This window comes from Numenius arquata, chromosome Z (genome assembly GCF_964106895.1).
Source record: "Numenius arquata chromosome Z, bNumArq3.hap1.1, whole genome shotgun sequence".
Lineage (NCBI taxonomy): Eukaryota > Metazoa > Chordata > Aves > Charadriiformes > Scolopacidae > Numenius > Numenius arquata.
In genome coordinates this window covers 41066952-41086157 of record NC_133616.1, presented here as the reverse complement: position 1 = coordinate 41086157, position 19206 = coordinate 41066952, and the positions used below count along the sequence as shown (strand labels likewise).

The 19206-nt window shown below is 44.9% G+C and overlaps 1 protein-coding gene across 1 annotated transcript; it reads left to right on the top strand.

Moving 5' to 3' along the window:
* The first annotated feature begins 2759 nt into the window (after positions 1-2759).
* On the top strand, positions 2760-18974 carry LOC141477263 (endosomal transmembrane epsin interactor 1-like). The gene is made up of 6 exons (XM_074166357.1): positions 2760-3125; positions 5471-5527; positions 15757-15867; positions 17706-17834; positions 18624-18731; positions 18852-18974. Exons 1-6 carry the CDS (start codon positions 2760-2762, stop codon positions 18972-18974), a joined length of 894 nt encoding a protein of 297 aa, XP_074022458.1.
* Positions 18975-19206: the final 232 nt, after the last annotated feature.

The window sequence follows — 19206 nt, the reverse complement described above, 5'->3', positions numbered from 1 at the left end:
CGGGGGTCCTGGTGAATGAAAACCTGGACGTGAGCAGGCAATGTGTGCTCACAGCCCAGATGGCCAACCGTATCCTGGGCTGCATCAAAAGAAGTGTGGTCAGCAGGATGAGGGAGGTGATCCTGCTCCTCCGCTTCGCACCGGTGAGACCCCACCTGGAGTGCTGCGTGCAGCTCTGGAGTCCTCAGCACAAGAAAGACACAAACCTGTTGGAACAGGTCCAGAGGAGGGCCACAAAGATGATCAGAAGGCTGAAGCACCTCTCCTATGAGGACAGGCTGAGAGACTTGGGGTTGTTCAGTCTGGAGAAGAGAAGGCTCTGGAGAGACCTTATAGCAGCCTTTCATTATTTAAAGGGGGTTTCTAAGAAAGATGGGGACAGACTTTTTAGTAGGGCCTGCAGCAATAGGACAAGGGGTAATGGTTTTAGACTGAAAGAGGGTAGATTTAGATTGGACGTTATGGAAGAAATTTTTTACGATGAGACGCTGGAACACATTGCCCAGAGAGGTGGTCGTGGGTGCTCCATCCCTGGAAGCGTTCAAGGTTGCGTTGGAAGGGGCTCCGAGTAACCTAGCTGAAGATGTCCCTGCTCGTTGCAGGGGAGTTGGACTAGGTGACTTTGGAAGGTCCCTTCCAACCCGTATTATTCTCTTATTCTATCATTCTTTGGAGTTTCAGGTACTTGCAGTGACATGTAGCATGTGATGAAAAAGGATCTAGGTATTTTGTCTCTTTCCCAGATGAAGTCAAGACAGGAAAAGGCTACGGGGAAAGCAATGTGCCAATCCAAAACATGAGAATTTTGAGCTCACGAGTTAGTACATTGTAGGTTTGAATTTTTGAGTGTGAAGTAACAACTTGTTGTTTTCGACTGAAAATAAATCTTTGTTCTGATGTAAGTGCTTCTTTTCAGCTTGTATTTTTTAAAGTTTAAAAAAAGAGCGTGTCTGAAGAAATGGGAAATAAATCCTAAGGTTTACAAGATCCCATTCACGAGATGAGGGGCAGATACCCTCTTTTCACTTGTTACAAGTAAGCCGCTAGTTGGATAGAGCTGAAATCTGTCTTTTGATGGGGCACCTTGTATCTTTGGCTGCGTTTTGTGGATTTGGCAAACTAAGGCTGGACATCTACTCTGAAGCCCTGAAATACATGGACGTAGCATTTTTCCAGTGGCTCGGTATTAGTGAGCTTTCCATGTATTTACAGTATGTGCAATTCTGTTTTCATTTAACGGAACAAAAGGCAAAATCATAGAGAGTGTCGCATAAATTAGCATTTGTACAAGAGTTTCAGTTCCACCTATATGGTTAAAGTCACACTTTAACGACTGAGTTAAAGACTGGTGAGGACATAGAGTCATATGCAAGGGCAGTAGCACCCGGGCAGTCCTCTTATGCGCTCCGGGCTGTTAAAATCTGTTGCTCCAAACCTCGGGCCATAAACCCCGGCATAAAGGTTGATTTGCAAGAGCTTGATTGCAGGGTGGCAATCCAGGGCGGCAGGTGAGTTTTTCTTGGGAAGGAGTGCTCTAAATCCTGAGTCTTCAGGTATAGAATCAACGGAGATGCACAGAGGATGTAACGCCAAAAGCAGTGATGAGGAATCTTCCCCTTTCTTCATGTAAGACCTTACACGTTACCGTAACAGTTTCAAAACCCTTTCTGGAGTGCTGGATCTACACCTTTCTCTGCAAAGGAGCAAGTGCTGTCACCTGAGCCAATGACACCTTCAACACGGCTTATTTTCCTATAGTACTAAAAGCTCTGTTTTTCGTATCAGAGATTCTCTGTTTTTCGAAGGCATGTCCAGACACGTCCAACAGGTAGAAAATTGCTTTGGCTGAGCTGGAGAGAGCTGCACACCCGGGCAAAGTAAATTCCTGACCCTCCTTCCTCGGAGAAGGACAGAGCAGGGTCAGGGCAAGCTTTGACCAAGGAAAACGCGGGGGAGGAAAAGGGCAACAAATAAAATTCAGCCGGGTGAAGAGGCTCCTCTGCCCTTATCTTTGCTCAGACGACATGGCATCGTGCGTGCGCACAGGCAGGCCCGCACATGGACACACAGGCATCGTTTTGTCTGCCAGACCTTCTCCTCTGGTTGGGAAGGGCGCCAGCAACGCGACATGCGATCCCCGGTAGCTTCCCCCAGCCTCCTCCCGGGAAGAGTTATTTTAAAACGTCAAGCCTGCTGCTGGGTGACAACAGGGACCAGAGGGAAAAAGGGCAAGGGAGGAGGGGTGGCATGGAGCACGTTAGCCAGGGGAGGGGAAAAACCCGCCAAGACTGGTACAAAAGGGCCCATGTGGCAGCAGGGAGACCCATGGCGGGACGGGACGGGACGGGACGGGACGGGACGGGACGGGACGGGAGGGATGGCTTTGAGCTGGGAGCCAGCGGGGCCCGGCGGCGGGCCAGCGGGGCGAGGGTCGGGGCTGAGGCGAGGCTCCTTGCGGCGGGCTCGCTGCCGGTCGCGGCGGTGGCCCCGGCAGCGGCGGTGGGGGGGTGCGGGGTGTGTCACGGGTGCGCAGACCGGGGCGCCGGCGGGGCGCGGCGGCGGGGCTCGGCCGGCCGCTGGCCCCGGTGGCCAGCTAGAGGCTACGGACAGGCCCGCCGCGGAGCGGCACGGAGCGGCGAGGCGAGGCGAGGCGAGGGCGAGCGCCACAGGAAGTCGGCGCCCGGGTGGGCTGGCACAGGGGCGGCGGAGGGACCGGCCCCGCCCGGCCCGGCCCGGCGCCCGCAGCCGCCGCCCCCGCCATGTCCCTGCCGGTGGTGCTGCCGGGCTCCTGCTGCCCCGTCCCGGGGCTCGCTCCGCTTCGCCGAGCAGCGGCGGCAGCCGGCACCGCCGGCACGGCGGCCTCGGCGGGCTCGCTGCCCAACGCCCCCCCCTCCCTGCCGCCCCTCCGCTCCCGCGGCTGCCGCCCCGCTCTGCCGCAAGCCCGCGACCCGCGCCCCGCCGCCCCGGCCCCGGGCTCCGGCTCGCTGCCGGCCCGGCCGCTGCTGTCGCTGGGGCTGCTGCAGATGGTGCTGGGCTGCGCGCTGGTGGCGCTGAACTTCGGGGCGCTGTCGCTGAGCGGCGCCCCGCAGGTGAAGAACGCCTGTCCCTTATGGGCCGGCTCCTCGGTAAGTCTTTCCAGCCTGAACGAGCCCGCCCAATTATTATACGCGCTCAGAAACGGGGTCTTCTCAAGTCGTGGGGTGCGGGGGTGCTGTATATCGGTTTGGTGCCTTGTACGCCGTGACTCTGATGAGAGAGGAAGAGAATCGTGGTGTTCCCAGGGGGAAAAAAAACGGGTGGGCTTCCGAGAGTTTTGTAAAGAGTACGGAGAGAAGAGTTATTCCGTCTCCTGCTGAGCCCGGCTTTAAACTGTAGCTTTATAAAGAGAGACCGTGTAATAGTTGGTATGGCAGAAGCTAGGCAGCGGTAGGCAGAAGTGAGTAGGAATAGGAGATGGGCAGATGGGTCGCTCCCGGTTTGTGGGCCCTTGGGCGATGAGCAAGTCGCGTTCTGTGGCTGGCGTGCTCTACCCCTGCTGCTGGTGTGAAGAGCATCAGCCTGTCCCTCGGTTTAAATATTTCAATTCTGTTTCCAGTGTTGTTCGCAACCTGTGGAAACGTGCCGAATGATCTGCGGTTTGGGGATCAAGTAGTTCCTATTCGTGTGGGTAATGCCGTGGTCTTCCAAAAGTACAGACAGCCTTTACAGCAGGGGGAGGGGAGGAAACCCACACCATCCAGATGTGTGTGTTTGGTATCTCCCGTGTGATCTTCCATCTTTTTTTTTTTTTTCTTTTCCCTAGATTAAAGCAAGTTTAAATATATGTGCTTGCTTACGTACTTTCTTGTACTGTGGACTTCCTTAGAGTCCTGCACACAGAAATATATGTCAGCTATGGACTGTCTTAAAATGCTGCACACAGAGCCATGCTTATGCTTTTAAAATGTTTTAAAATTGCATGTGTAAAATAGAAGTATTCAGTTTCTTCAATAATGAAGAAGGGCGTTTAGTTTTTTTAATGCTAGCTCTGAAACAATAATATATTCGGTTGGGAAAGTTACCAAAAATGCCTTTCAGATGTAGCAGTATGAGTGAAAATTTTAGGCCAGAAGCAACCTGGAAAGGTAGAGGCAATGAAGAGCTGGAATTGAGGATGTGTCTGTTTTATTTTTTCATTTTAGATGCAACATGCTGGTTGTGATGCACGGGTTAAGTGCAGATCAGGACAATTTTGAGAAGGACTTTCCCTTCGTCTATCTTAAAGCTTTAACATACGTAATGAAATGGTTCTTGTTGTCCTTAAGGCAAAACAGCAGTTCACATCAGTATTGATGTGCTTTGTTATAAAATCATGTGACTATTTTGCACTCCCAGAATTCAAAAAATAATTGGTTATGAAACGGCAGAGTTATGTATGTGGTTTTGCAACACCAGGGATGATATCGGTAGGTGTTTTGGCCAAGTCATAGAATGCACGTTACGCTAAATCAGATTGATCATGTCAAGTGAATGAAGTTCACTTCAGAAGGGATTTATTAAAAATGCTAGTGGGCGACTTCCTGTTTGTTCTAGTCTTCTTGTTTCTGTCTAGGGTAGGAGTTTGGTGTGAATTGGCTCAGTCACAAAGTCCCTCAAGTTGAAAGTATATCCACTTATTTGCGGGACCTGCTGAAAAACTGATTTCCCTTTATAGGGTTCCTATCCTTGCAGCGAGAGTATTTGGGTATGCTGTTTGCTTCAGTTCTACAGCAGTGCTTTCTCCTTCCTTCGTTGTTTTGCCCTCTAAGGTAAAGAGTCATGGGTTCAGTTCTGTGATTCAGCAAGTTTGGTCTGACAACTACTGCTGCAGAAGGGGATGCTTTTACTTACTCTTCTTTCTTCATGCTGATGCCGGCATTCTTCCAAGTAGACAGCAAGTCAGTTCAGGGAGATGGTTTTGGTGCTCTTCAGCGTTTTTGGTAGGGTTCGTGCTCTGTGAATTCGTTCACCAAAATGGTCAGAAGAGGGACAGAGTCAGCACCAGGGAAGAGGCAGGAATGGGCACTCCCAGACACTTAATGAAGCGATGGAGTGGTGACCGAGGGTGGAGAGGAGGTAGGCGTTTTTTAGATTTGCTTAGCCGTGTTGCAGAAAACAAGTACTGAGTTGGCTGAAAGTAATTTTTTAGGTAGTTGTTGAGGTCCGTGTTTCTGGTGTAACTTCTTGTCCTCATGCACTTTTTCTGGGAGGACAAAATCAGAAAACAGCAGAGCAAAATTCCGTTGTGTTATTTCACAGGTTGCTCTTAGGAGTGAAGAGCCTCATCAGCACAGGTTCTTATTCTCTGCTTTAAAGTGCATCTTCATATCTTCCCAGCATTGTTGTAGTGTTCCAAGGTACCTTTTGTCAGAGCAGTGATAAATACCGTGTAAATGGCATTTTGTAAACAGTTGTTCTCTTCTTGGTGATGCTGTGTTTTTTGGTGTTGTAGGTAATCTTATCCGGAATCTTGGGATTAACAACATGGAAGAGGCCGATGATGCTTTTGGTAAGTATAGATTAAAACGTGATGTAGGGGAAGTATCAGAAGATAATCCTGATTTAATACTCAACGGTAAAAAAAAAGTAAAGCACTTCTATCTCCTTGAGAAAATAGGCTGTACTGTTGACTGTCTTTTTTTTTTCCTTAATTTGTAGAGTCATAATTATTGAAAGAGGAGCCAAAGCCCATGAAAGAGTATATTTTGTCCTGCACGGATGGAGTTCCCACTAAGGGCAAGAGTGGACTGTGTCTGGAGGAAATGTTAATGTTGTTCCGGAGTGCTTTTTGTGTGTTTGTAGTTATAAGAAAGTGCTGGTTTAGTATAAATAATTTAACTCTCTGATGCAGCGCTGCTTAAGCTTAAACAAGGGAGTTGGTTTTAAAGCTTAGCTCCGTTGTACTTTTAGTGTCTGTTAGCAGGTTTGAGAGCTAACCTAAGTATATTGCTGTCTTACAGTAAGTATCCAGTGTTGCTGTTTCAAATGCAGTTGGCATTGCATTGCTCTGAGAGAAGTGAATTGGTGTGCAGGGTGTGTAACCTGTTGCTGACTGTGAGTGAAATCTGAAGCTATGTGGCTCCCAGTGTCAGAGTTGGGATCTGAAAAAATGGTTTTGAGGTGGTTTTTGGTTTGGTGTGCTTCTTTTTTTGGTGGTGGTTTGTTTTTTGTTTTGGGAGTGTTTGGGGTTTTTTTTTGCCTTTTTGCCTTACTGTCATTTCCGTGGCCCTTTTTCCAGGGCAAAGCAGTTGTTTTATTTTTATGCAGCACTTGTTGGGGATCTGCATGTCCGTCAGTGACGAGTACCAAGGATCAGATGTGTGAACTGTGGATGAGTTGCTGTTTCTCAGTAGTGCGTGGGTTAACACAGACAGAGCAAAGCAAGTTTTTTTGCCAGTTCTGTGTATAGAAAGAGGAGCTCCGTGTCTGGGGCTTCCGTCTGGAAGGACTATATTTTCATGAAAATAAATGTAAATGCCATCTGTCTCAAAATGCCTGAGGCTTGCATGGTGCTCCCTGTTTCTGTATTGCCTGTGTTCTGTGCTGTTTCTGCAGAATGTTGTTGCTGTACTTCCCTTTTGTCTGTTGTAGCTCTTTCACATTGTCCCTTGTATAAACTTTATGGGCCCTTCCTAGTTTTACTTAAATGCAAAAGCGCTAAACTCTTCCTGATCCTTTAATTTATATCAAATAATCTTTAGGACGGTCAAGTGCTGGAGCAGATTGCCCAGGGATGTTGTGCAGCAGATGGGGAAGTTTTCTGAGATAAGACTGCTTCAAGTCCTGCTATGGTCTCATAGCTGACCCTGCTTTGAGTGGGAGGATACACCGGAGTCTTCCTGAGCTTGCTTGCAGCCACAGTTATCCTATGATTATGCAATTCTATCAACCTGTTGTTGTTTTTTTTTAAATTATTTTTTATTTTTTATTAGTGCAGGTATTTTATAGAGGTCTGGTATTTGAAAGCCAGATTAAATCAGACTTGACATTGGGAAGCATTTCTTTCCTGAGAGGCTTGTCAAATACCGGAGCGGGCTTCCTAGGGAGGTGATCGATGCCTCAAGCCTACCAATATTTAAGAGCATCTTAATAATATGCTTTAACTTTTGGTCAGCCCTGAAGGGGTCAGGCGGTTGGACTAGATGATCGTTGTAGGTCCCTTCCAACTGAAATATTCTGTTCTGTGTGCAAAAAAGGAAACTGGCATTAAACTTTTCATGAGGCTAAGGAAATTATGCATTGAACTAGCTACAGTCTATCAAGGACATATTGTTAGTTTCTGTGAGCGTATTTATTTTGGGCTAAATGTCTACTATATCTACCGTGTAGTAAGTTGAACGTTTTCTCTTGGGAGTTAAGAGGAGTTGTAAGAGTTGTAAAAGCAAGTTTCCTAAATAGCTAAGCAATGAAACTTCTTACACAGCTGTGGGTTAGAGTTAGGACATTCGTAACTAAAACTATAAAATGCATTTGGAGCTCAAACATATCCCTTTTTCCAGCTGTGACTGCCATCCCCTTTTTCCTCCTCGTGCAAGGTCCTTTGCACTTATTTCTTGTAAATACGCTTCTAATGCATTCCTCTCTTCTGGCTTTTGGACCGAATCCCTTTTCCCCTTGCCTGCACAGAGCCACCTCCCTGCTGTGGAGGAAGAAGAGGTTGCACAGCTCTCTCCCTGACCAAGCAGGTGCCAGGTGTAGAAATGCCTTTAGGCAGCAAGTGAGCGTTGTGGAAAGGATTGATGGCACGTGAAGGTGGCTTTATAAGATTGCTGTTGAACCCAGCTGTTTAGCGTGTTGGGTACCTGGGCTAGAGCCATGCCAGAAATCTCTGAGGAGTGATACTAATTACCATTTTTTATGTTGCAGCAGCTTATGTCAGCGTTTAGATGTCCTTACGCAGAGGCTTCGGACTGTGTTCAACAGTTAAAGTGCAAAGTTTGTGGAATTAAGTGCTCGTTATTCTTTTTCATATCTAGTTATGGCCCAATCAACAAGATGCTCTCTTGTTCATAAGGAAGGGCCTCTTCTCACGTTTCTTCTTATGCAGAGCTGTTTTTAGTCACTCGGTTCAGTTTCATAATTTCTTCAAATTGTACAAAGACCCGCCGGAATTCTTCATATGCGTCGAAACCCCCCAAAATAGTTTTGTTTTCAGCTAAAATGGGATAATTATGTCTAGATTTTCATCCTGGTGTGTACTAAGAGCTCTCAGATGTAGCAGTTAGGCTGTAATTAAGGGTAGATGGTTGAGCTCCATCATTTAGCCCTCCCTCCTTCCCAGAGATGAGTTTTGAACAGAATTGTGGTGACTGACTGCCATGGGATTTGTTCACAAGGAGGTGCTGGTTTTCAGAGCAGTTTGTGGTAGGTTTTAAGCTTAAGGACATGGTAATGCACTTCCTTGTGAGTTCCTGTATTACCTTATCTTTTGTTTTGATTGTCGGTTTGCAGTACTGACAAGGAATTTTACAATGCAGTTTATGTTTATCTTTGCTCCCTTTAAAAATACTAACTCTTTCTAAAAGAAAACCGTTTGCAACTCTGATTCAGGATTTCAGGATTTTTATCTCTGAAACCTGCTGGAGTACACCCATTTGCTTGCAGGTCCTTTGCGTGGCAGCAGTCTAGCTCCTCCAGCTAGAGGTGGTGTCTTGGCTCACAAAACATTTCTCTCCATCTTCCCCCTTTAGGTGATGATTTCTCACTGCCTGGGTTTGTTTCTTTGTGAACGGCCAGGCTGTCTGGTGGCTGCCACTTCAATCCGAGGTCTTGGTTGTGGGGAAAACCAACTGTTGTTTTTTCCCTGTGATGGCAAGGCTCTGGTGCTGCTGGAGCTTGGGGAAAGAACAGGGCTGGGATGTTGTAAAAAAGGAGCTGGGGATGGGATGTGGTGTCGAAGGCAGAGAGCTGCTGCGTTCTGGTTGTTCGTGTTTTTAGCCTGGAGGGGAGAAAGGAAGGGAAACGCATTAGTTGCAGCTGTAGTGGACCTTCAGTAGCACCATCTGTGAGAGAAAACTAGTCTTAAAGAGGGATGGCTGTCATAAGACCTGATAACAAATACGGCTCTCAATTTTATTTCCTATTTTTTGCCACCCAGGCTACATTACAGCGTGGGGAGATACTGGGTAAATAATAGGTGCGAGAGACGGGGTCCTGCAAGGCAAAATCGAATTATAATCGTATCTTTTGAGGGATACTCTTGCAGAGGAGACTTGGCCTTCAGCACTACAGCTGCTGGGAAGCCCTGGGTCTGAAATCTTACCTTGCTTTTAGTTGGCTGAGGCTTTTCTGTTCTGGGGATCAGTTGTCAATTGACTTTGCAAGTCAGCTTGTAACACTTACGCTCTGAAACTGATTTTTCTTCCAGAGAAGCAGCTGCTTCCTGCGCATGCCTGTCTGAATGTATTTAATTGGGAAACTTTTTTCCCCTCACAAAGTCGTTTGGGTATTGACTGTCAACCGTTCTGCGCTCAGTGTTGCTCTCTACTTGAACGGAAGCTGGTTCCTTCCTCCCTGCTCCTGAACTCCTTCCTCTCGTAAGGCTCTGAATCTTATTTTTAACTGAAGGAACATAAATTCTTCCAGAAAGTGTGTCAGTTCAGCGTTCTTCATTTGATTGTGTATGCATTGAGGGCAGGTTACATCTTCGATAGGCCACGCTTGCTGTATTGGCCTCTGTCCTTACTTGTATACCAGTTTGGGCTAGCCAACGCGCTGCAAGTTTATGCTGTGCTCCCTGGTGTTGCCGAAGCCGTACGTGCTCTGCTGAATGCAGAAGCCGCCTGCTAGTGAAGCATCCTTTCCTTTCTAGTCACGTACAAATTAGTTGCCACCTGTAACGTGTGCCTTTTAGGAGCCTTTCTCCTTGTGTGGTTTTTTTTGTTTGTTTGTTTGTTTTTTTTCTTCACCAACTGTAACAAAGACTTCAAGTTAAGCTTATCTCTGCTGGCTGCTTGGTGCTTGGGTTCTGCTGCCCAAGAGGAGATTTAGCTGTGATTCACAGATTTCAGTGGAAAACCAAAAAGTTCATGGAATTTAAGTATTTATTTAAAACCTTGAAAATTTTTGAAGAATAAATTTGTAGTAAACCTTAAATTTAATAGCAAAAAGTTTATCAGAAGAAATATATGTCCCGGCAACTTTAAAAAATTTTGGGGCTAGCTAGTGCCTTCTTGGTATCTACACCTTGACTCATTTGCATAGATGTAACCAAAATGTAATGTTTACACCCAAATACTTTGTTCTGGCGCTAGTGAAGTGACAGTCTCAAATTTTAGCCCTGCTAGTAACAATATAAAGCACTGTGAACAGAAGCTGTCATGATCCTGACACTGCTAAAAAAAAAATCTCCCTATTCCTGTGCTTCATAATAAGCAAAATCATTTGGCTTTGGTGAGAATTACTGTGGTAGTGCCTGTTTGTCTGAATTTTAGAAGAAAAATAGCTCAATGTTAACATCTTGGCTCACCATTAAGTCAATAAATGGTATTCATACAAAGGTTTTAAAGTCAGTCTAAGTAAATCAAAAGAAATATGCCGTTAAGTATGGGACTATGATTTTAGCCCTTATAATCGGGTGAAAGTCAGGTCTCTTCTGTTTGGTTTGGTTTTTTAAAATATTTTTCAGCGTAAAAACATTATTATCTCCTTCATTTGGGGTGGCTTAATGCTGCATTTGAATTATCTGACCTTTTTGTTGAATGAATTGGTTTGTCTTTTACTTCTGTGTGGCTTTTCTTGCTGACAGTTGTGTTACGGGTCCCCATATGGTACAATAAATAGCTCTCACAAATGATAGAAAATTAGTAAGGTCCTGTAGTTGATGCTGAATTACTGCTATTGCTGCTGTGTATATGGAAAATTAATGCATTGACTTGCCTTTTCCTAGAAGGCTGTTTATAAAGTATATATGTGGGACGTGAACGGATATAAGAGTCGATGATTGTGGAGCAAATGTTTTTCTTTCGTTTAAGTGCCTGCTTGAGCATCAGTCCTATGCGTGCATATTAAAGTGAAAGCCATGCCGCTCTGCGTTAGCTGTTAGCTTCAATGGCATCGGCAGCAGGACAGCAAGCAGTCTGCCCACGCAGAATGAATGACAGGGTCACAGCCTTATTGTGCAGGTTTATGCTGCTGCGTAAACGTTGAGTCCTCAAAGTGCATGATGATCTTTCACCTGGAAGAGGTCATCCATGCAAGACATTAGCAAATACTCTAAGATTAGCGTGCACTTTTCTTTCCTATAGTTTAATACATGTAAATGTTCCTCGAGACTTTCTGTTTGCAGCTGTTCGCAGTCCACGTGTATCTAGTGCTCAGAAGATGAGGGCTGTGAGCCAAACGAAGGCCATAATTTGAGTGGTTTCCATTTTTATCGCTGCAGTTAAGACTAGTTACCTCTGTTTTGGCTTTTAAAATAGCATGTTTGCCTTTGCCTGTTTATTCTAAATTGAGGAGTACTTTTCTCCTGGCTTGCCTTTGAGTGGGATCTTCTTTCACTGGGGTAAAGCGGAACACCTCTTTTTACTTGTAGGTGAGTAGTGATGGAGAAGTTGTTTAACTTTGCATCTGCAGGAGAATCTATCTTATAAAATAGCTGACAGGGTAGGTGTTAGATAAGCGGGCAGTGAGATGGATTGAAAACTGGCTGAATGACGGGGCCCGGAGGGTTGTGATTAGTGGCAGGAAGCCCAGCCAGAGGCCAGTCAGCGGTGTTGTGCCCAAGGGGTGGATACTGGGGCCAATCCTGCTTAATAGCTTAATGAGTGGTCTGTGCAATGGGACAGAGCGCACTCTGAACAAGTTCACAGGTGATACAAAACTGGGAGGAGTGGCTGATCCACGGCAGGTTGCCACTGATGATCTGGATAAGGGGATTGAGTGCACCCTCAGTAAGTTTGCAGATGACACCAAGCTAGGTGGGAGTGTTGATCTGCTTGAGGGTCGGCAGGCTCTACAGAGGGACCTGGACAGGCTGGGTCGATTGGCCAAGGCCAATGGGATGAGGTTTAATAAGGCCAAGTGCGGGGTCCTGCATTTCGGTGACAACAACCCCAGGCGACGCTACAGGCTTGGGGAAGAGCGGCTGGAGAGCTGCCCGGCAGAAAAGGACCTGGGGGTGTTGGTGGACAGCCGGCTTAACATGAGCCAGCAGTGTGCCCAGGTGGCCAAGAAGGCCAACGGCATCCTGGCCTGTATTAGGAATAGCGTGGCCAGCAGGAGTAGGGAAGTGATGGTGCCTCTGTACTCGGCGCTGGTGAGGCCTCACCTGGAGTGCTGTGTTCAGTTCTGGGCCCCTCACTACAGGAAGGACATTGAGCTGCTGGAGCGTGTCCAGAGGAGAGCCACCAAGCTGGTGAGGGGCCTAGAGAACAAGTCACATGAGGAGAGGCTGAGGGAACTGGGCATGTTTAGTTTGGAGGAGGCTGAGGGGAGACCTCATTGCCCTCTACAACTACCTGACAGGAGGGTGTAGGGAGGTGGGTGTTGGCCTCTTCTCCCAAGCGAATGACAGGACCAGAGGAAATGGTCTGAAGCTGCGGCAAGGGAGGTTTAGATTAGATACTAGGAAGAATTACTTTACTGAGAGAGTGGTCAGGCACTGGAACAGCCTGCGCAGGGAGGTGGTGGAGTTGCCATCCCTGAAGGTATTTAAGAAACATGTAGACATGGTACTTCAGGGCATGCTCTGGTGCCCAAGATTGTTGGTTTGCATCTGTTTGTGGGTGGGTGTGGTGTGTGGTTGTAGGTGTTGTGTTGTTGGTTTGTTTTTTGTTTGGTTTTTTTGTTTGTTTGTTTTGTTTTGTTTTGATTTTTTTTTGTTGGTTGGACTCCATGATCTCAAAGGTCCCTTCCAACCAAGAAGATTCTGTGATTCAGAGAAACCTCGACAGGCTGGAGAAACGGGCTGAGAGGAACCTCATGAAGCGCAACAAGAGGAAATGCAACGTCCTGCCTGTGCAGGGAAATGGTCCTAGGCACCGGTACACACTGGGGAACCACTTGCTGGAAAGCAGCTCTGCAGAGAAGAGCCTGGGGATCCTGGTGGACAGCAGGCTGACCATGAGAAGGCAAAATGCTAGGGGGCTAATGGTGTCCTGGGATGCATTAGGCAGAGACTTGCCAGCAGGTGGAGGGACCTATTGCTTTCTCGACCTATTACTTTGACCAAGTAACCTCTTTGCTCAGGACCTCCATTTCTTCATCATTTGAAAGAAGACAAGTGCACTTGTTGTTTTCCTTAATACTGTTTGTTGAGACTTGCACTATAAGGATGTTTTATGTTGAAAGAGCTTCTATTTCACTTTATCAACTAAAATTAGCCAGTTTTATTTGCCCTGTGTTGAACACAGATGAAAAGCTTTCCTTGCGTGCAATACCCATGTCTCCCAATTTTCTTTTTCTTACAGTAGTTTTAATCAAAAGGGTAACTGAGATAATCTAGATAAAAGCCTAAGAAGTTGTATTGTTTCATTTGAGTGCTGACCAAGGAGTGAATTAAAAAAAAAAAAAAAAAAAAAAAGATTAAATTCTGTGTTTGTACAGAAAAACAAATGGCACTTAAAGTGCTTAGTAACCTTAAAAACCTCTTATCTGTGGTTTTATGATATTTATAAAGCTAGGAGAAAAGACTGTTCCTCTTAATATTGATTGTTCTCAGTATGTTGAATACAAAATAGTCCAAATCCTCTTCAGAGAAGTACTAATAGCTACTTTGATTATTGGGGGTTTTTTTGAGGTTAAAACCTACCTTATGTGATAATGTCATGGTCAAGCTTCTGTAAAGCCTGCTAGTAATGAGATGTTGTAATTTAAGGAAAAGCTTGCACAGTAATGGTCTTTGGCTCCTGTCCATTCAGGGGTGATTACTTTTTCCTGAACCTCAGTAAACGGGATCATAATTTGTGCAACAGCTCTGATTTATTTTTGGTCCAGCTTCCTAGGTAGCTAACCATGGTACATCAGCTAAATGAATTTGGAAAGCTATTGCTTTGTACATGTTTAGGAAGTCCTTGTTGCTGGATCTGCAGTAAAGCCATTGAGCGGAACTGAGGCTGTGTCCCTCATGATTTCCTTCTCTTCCTCAGCTTTTTGTCATCTCCTGCATTTTTAATTTAGACCATTTTGATACAAAGGAGTCTGAGTGAGCAGATTGATGTCCAAAAGAATCCTTGTTAATAACAAAGTCCTGATACTTGCTTTGTAGGATTGAGTGCTTAAGATTTAAACATGTCAGGAGAGGAAACTGTTAATTCTCTTTGTCTCTAAAGTAGTAGTCTTACCCATATTACTCTCTCCGGAAGCAGAGAAAAATTTTATGTTTATGAATTGGGACAGGAAGGGTCGTTCATAGAATCATGAAATGGTTGGAAGCGACCTTAAAGATCATCTAGTTCCAACCCTGCCACCATGGGTAAGGACACCTCCCCCTAGACCAGGTTGCTCAAAGCCCCATCCAACGTGGGCTTGAACACTTCCAGGGATGGGGCATCCACAACTTCTCTGGGCAACCGATTCCTGTGTCTCACCACCCTCACACTGAAGAAGAACTTCTTCCTGGTATCTAATCAAATCTACTCTCTTCCAGTTAAAACCGTTACCTCTGGTCCTGTCGCTATGGGCCCTCCTAAAAAGTGCTTTCCAGCTTTCTTGTAGGCCCCCTTCAGATCCTGCAAGGCTGCTATGAGGTCTCTCCAGAGCCTCCTCTTCTCCAGGCTGAACAATCCCAACTCTCTCAGCCTGTCTTCATAGGAGAGGTGCTCCAGCCCTCTGATCATCTTCACGGCCCTCGTCTGGACCCACTCCAAGAGGTCTACATTCTTCTCGTGCTGAGGGCTCCAGAGCTGGACACAGCTGGATGCCCCTCCTTGTTGGTAAGGACAACGTCCAGCATGGCTCCTCTCCTCCTTGGCTCCTGTACCACTTGGAGAAGGAAGTTGTCATCAACACGTTCCAAGAACTTTCTGGATTGCTTGTGCCCTGCTGTGTTGGCTGTCTTGTGGGACAGAGGGTTCTTACACGTGTTTAAAATCCGTATCTCAAGTCTCACGTAAGCACAGATCGAAGATTATAAGGGCATACGTGAAAGTAGGACCTCATTTTATCCTCTGCTTGTCCTTTTTCCAGTACTTTACTCTGTTGCCACTGCAGGTCTTTCAAATGGTTTATAAGACTGAAGATACTGTCCGATGTATGAATGGAGGTGTTCTGGTTTTAGGTGTTCAGGAAGAAATAAAAGCATATAACCAAAGCCCCTTTAAGTGTCTCTGGCTTCAGTGTGCTGGGGCAAATATTTTTCATTTATTTGTGCTGCAAAATAGTTTTGGAAATTCCATGCAGAGTGAATATCATCTCAAGATGTTTCCTCTTCAGGTTTCTTGCTGATCTAAGTGTAATGAGAGGTGAACTTGGTGGAAGGATACGGCATACAGTGGAAGTCGGATGGCTTGCAAATCATACTTTGCACTCCAGAAAAACCTTTAGCTGCCTGTACGTTTCAGTAGTTGAATGTGTTTTATTGGTGCACAACTGATAAGGAACGAGAAAAGACAAAGGTGTTTGGAGTAACCATCTACTGGGTTAAGACACCCGGGGCACTGAAGTCATGGGTGGTTTTGAACAGAAAAGGACTGCCGTTCCCAGCTTCAGTTTGGGAGTGGGATTTGCACTGCCGTGGGATCCTTGAGTTGGGTTTGTGACCCTGTTCCCATTGTTGTTAACTTTGTTTTGCTGTTCCAGGCTAATCTGTTTGTTCTGCTGTCTATCATCTGTGTTCTGCTGAACCTGGCTGGATTTATATTAGGATGTCAAGGCGTTCAGTTTGTGTCCAGTGTACCCCGATGTGATTTGGTGAGCAGACATACTGATCTACATACGTTTCTTCATGGTATGCCACGTAAGCTTGCTGTGCTGGGATCACAAAATATGCTAACGGAGAGATGCAAGTAATGCAGCTACAGTGTGGTGGAAGAAAAAAGAAAACTCTCAGTTTAGGGCCTTGATTCAGTTCAAAATGTGGACAGCCTCACTGAAATCCACAACCGTGTTTTTGTCTGTGTTCCTATACACTTGTTTTTTTTGAGTTGGAGTCTTCATAAAGTGTTCAGCTCCTAAAGCTGAGGACCCCAAAAGGATACGTTTTGAAAGATTTTCTTCCTCATTAGAAGAGGGTACTTAGCCCAGGAATGGTTTTGTTTGACTTTATTGAGAGCTGGTCTCTGTCTTCAGGGTCTGAAGACACAGCTGATTTGGTACAAGGCTTTTTAGACAATTCTATGAGGCCACGTAGGAAAGAATGCCAAATAGATCTCCAGAAAATCCATCTTGCCTGCATTATACACTGATTTTAATATCATGGCTGTTTAAGAACTAGCATAAAGGATTTTTATAGTAATGTGAAAAAAGACACCAACCCAAACAACTGTTGGAAAAAGCCTGAGTGAGCACCGGTGAGCTACCTAACAAAAAGCTCAGTCATTATGAGCTCTGGATGGTATTATTTCTCCTGGCTTGCCTCACCTGGTGAGGACAACTTGATACCATACAGCAACAACTGTCAGGAAAAAATGAAAGTAGATCTAATCATACTAGCTTTTCAGAACACTTCTACTTGAGGAAGAAGCAATCTGCACAAGAAAGGACAGAATGAAAAAGGCTTTTCTCAAATGGGTGTCATAAGAAGTAGAAGAATGTCTATTTATGAGCCAGAAGCTGTGGAATAATTGAAGGATACAGGATCACTTGGTGGTAAAGAGGATCGTGTGTAAAGGCTTGAAGGACTTTAAGGGTTAATAGAAAGATCTTTGAATATTTACTTTCAGTCACTTATTGCTTCAAGAAAGCTATTTGTTGGTTCCTTAACATGGCAGTGGTGTACTGCAGTGAGAATCCAAAACGACAAGCACTTGGCAATCTAGGTTCACCCAGTATCAATGTACCGAAGCAGCACTGAGAACTGTTAATGTTATTTCAGGTGAGATAGTTAAATGTTGCAGGAATTTTGGAGCCCTCTGTGGTTGGAATCATAGGGTACAGCCGAGAGGCGTTCCCGAAGTCATAAATTGTTCTGTAGAGTGATTCATGTAGGTGGAAGACCTTTGATGCTACAACTCTAGAGAGCGTGGCAGCTAAGAAACCAATTATCTCTAGATACAGAAGCATTGAATTTCTACTTGAAAACTAAGATGACAACTTTAATTTGAAGATTACAAACAATCGTGGTGAACAGATGTAACTCTTACTGATTTGGCTGGGTGGAAATTACAGTTGTGGGTTTCATTCCATCCTTAGAGATACAAAATACACTCATGAATCGGAGAAAACGTGTACGCTCCATAGACAGCGGCTTACGCATCAGTCAAAGAAAGAGTTTCCAGGCTGCTATGCGTTTGAAGGAGCACGGATACTAAACTTGCTTAGTAATCCACGCAGCTTTTATTACAACTGAGTTGTATTTAAATGTCTTGAGAGTATCAGTAATACTTGCTTTCAAATAAGAAGTATGCATAATATAGCTTTATAATGCATGAATCGCTGGCATACCAAACTGTACAAATTTCATTTTATGAGCCTGTATTTCCAATGTGCTTTGTCGTCAGAGGTATAACACATGGGCTCTATATTATGCAGGTTAAAATGTCGCGTAAAACAGCTAATTGATTAAAAAGTGGAGTTTTGTGTTTTTAAAGGTGGATATGGGTGAAAACAAGATTTGTTTCTGCTGTGAAGAATTGCATCTCACTAAGTGCACAGAAGAAGAGACTGCGCTGAGGCTATACCACGTGAAGTCCTGTGGTGCTGCTCACCTTCTTCTCAAGGTACCCTGTGCACACTGCTCGATGTGGCTGCTTTATGATGTCCACGCTTGTGTGACAGTGCAGTGCTGAGGTGGCTGCTGTGTTTACTCTGAAAGAATCTGTTATTTTTCTGGTCTGCCACACTGGTCAGAAGCTCTTTAGGGTTCTGTAACAGGTTTTTTTGGTGGGTTTTTGTTGTTTTGTATTTTTTTCTCATGTCTGGGTTTTGGTCAGTGCATTGCTGATCCGATATGCAGTTCTTGTCCTTACTGTGTTCTATGCAACCAAATCTACAGCTGAATTTGGACAAGATGACATGGGTAAATATGGTGTAAATTTTTGCTAATGGTTTGATGCCTTCACTGGTCTTTTGATCTTCTCAGCCTTCCTTGGCTTACAGATTGCTACAATATAACTTCCAAACAGCATCATCTTCCAATGTAAAAGTGTTTTCACATTTCTTTAACGGTGATTATCTCACATCTGGATTTCCCACGGAAAAGTTAAAAGAAAGGTTGTAATTCTTGGATGAATCAATGGGCTATAAATTATATCTGAGTGGTATTGAACCCTTCTGGATCTCCCTGTGAGAACACACAATAGGGCAAAACAAGCTTTTGCAAATTACTGCAATCTTGGCGATTACCTGTCCTGAAGACTTCATCACAGATGTTTCTAACAAGTAATTGTCACGGTCATCCTTGTGTTTTCTGTGTTTGAGTTTGTTTCAGTTTTTTATTTATTATTACTTTGACATTTACAAATACCTTGATTTAATCTTTTAATTCCCATGATCTTCATGTTCTTCAGAAAGTTCTCTTTGCTCTTTGTGCCCTGAATGCTCTCACCACCACAGTTTGCTTGGTAGCGGCCGCCCTGCATTACTTACAGATTTTTGCAACAAGAAGATCCTGCATAGTAAGTGAGCGCAAGGCGTTGCCCGCTAGAAACAGCGGCTCTAACAGTATTATTAGATTACACATTTCAGCAATTTTTTTATATCTCAGAAGGTTTTTAACAGAAGTTTCGTTTGATTAGGATGAATCTCAGATTGAAGACCAAGACCATGTTTTGGATCCTGATGATTTTGTCCCACCTGTGCCACCTCCCTCCTATTTTGCAACTTTTTATTCTTGTACTCCACAAACAAGTTGCAGGTAAACCTCTACACACTCTTCCTTTCTGTTAGTGTTTTTGGAAACACTGCATAATCTTCTTTTTTTTTTTTTTTAAAGACCCATTTCTCTGTTATTAACTGGAAAAGGTTGGTGACTTTATTTAAAAAAAAAAAAAGAAAAAAGAAAAAACCTGTAGAGTTAGGAGGCAGCATAACTACAGTGTCAGCGAGGGGTATAACTTTGTGGTTTTCACGTTAGATTCTGTAGAAACTGTT

Coding starts and splice junctions, on each gene's coding strand:
- LOC141477263 (XM_074166357.1), top strand. CDS start 2,760: ATGTCCCTGCCGGTGGTGCTGCCGGGCTCCTGCTGCCCCGTCCCGGGG. Junction 3,126..5,470: donor CCTTATGGGCCGGCTCCTCG/GTAAGTCTTTCC, acceptor TTGGTGTTGTAG/GTAATCTTATCCGGAATCTT. Junction 5,528..15,756: donor AGAGGCCGATGATGCTTTTG/GTAAGTATAGAT, acceptor TTGCTGTTCCAG/GCTAATCTGTTTGTTCTGCT.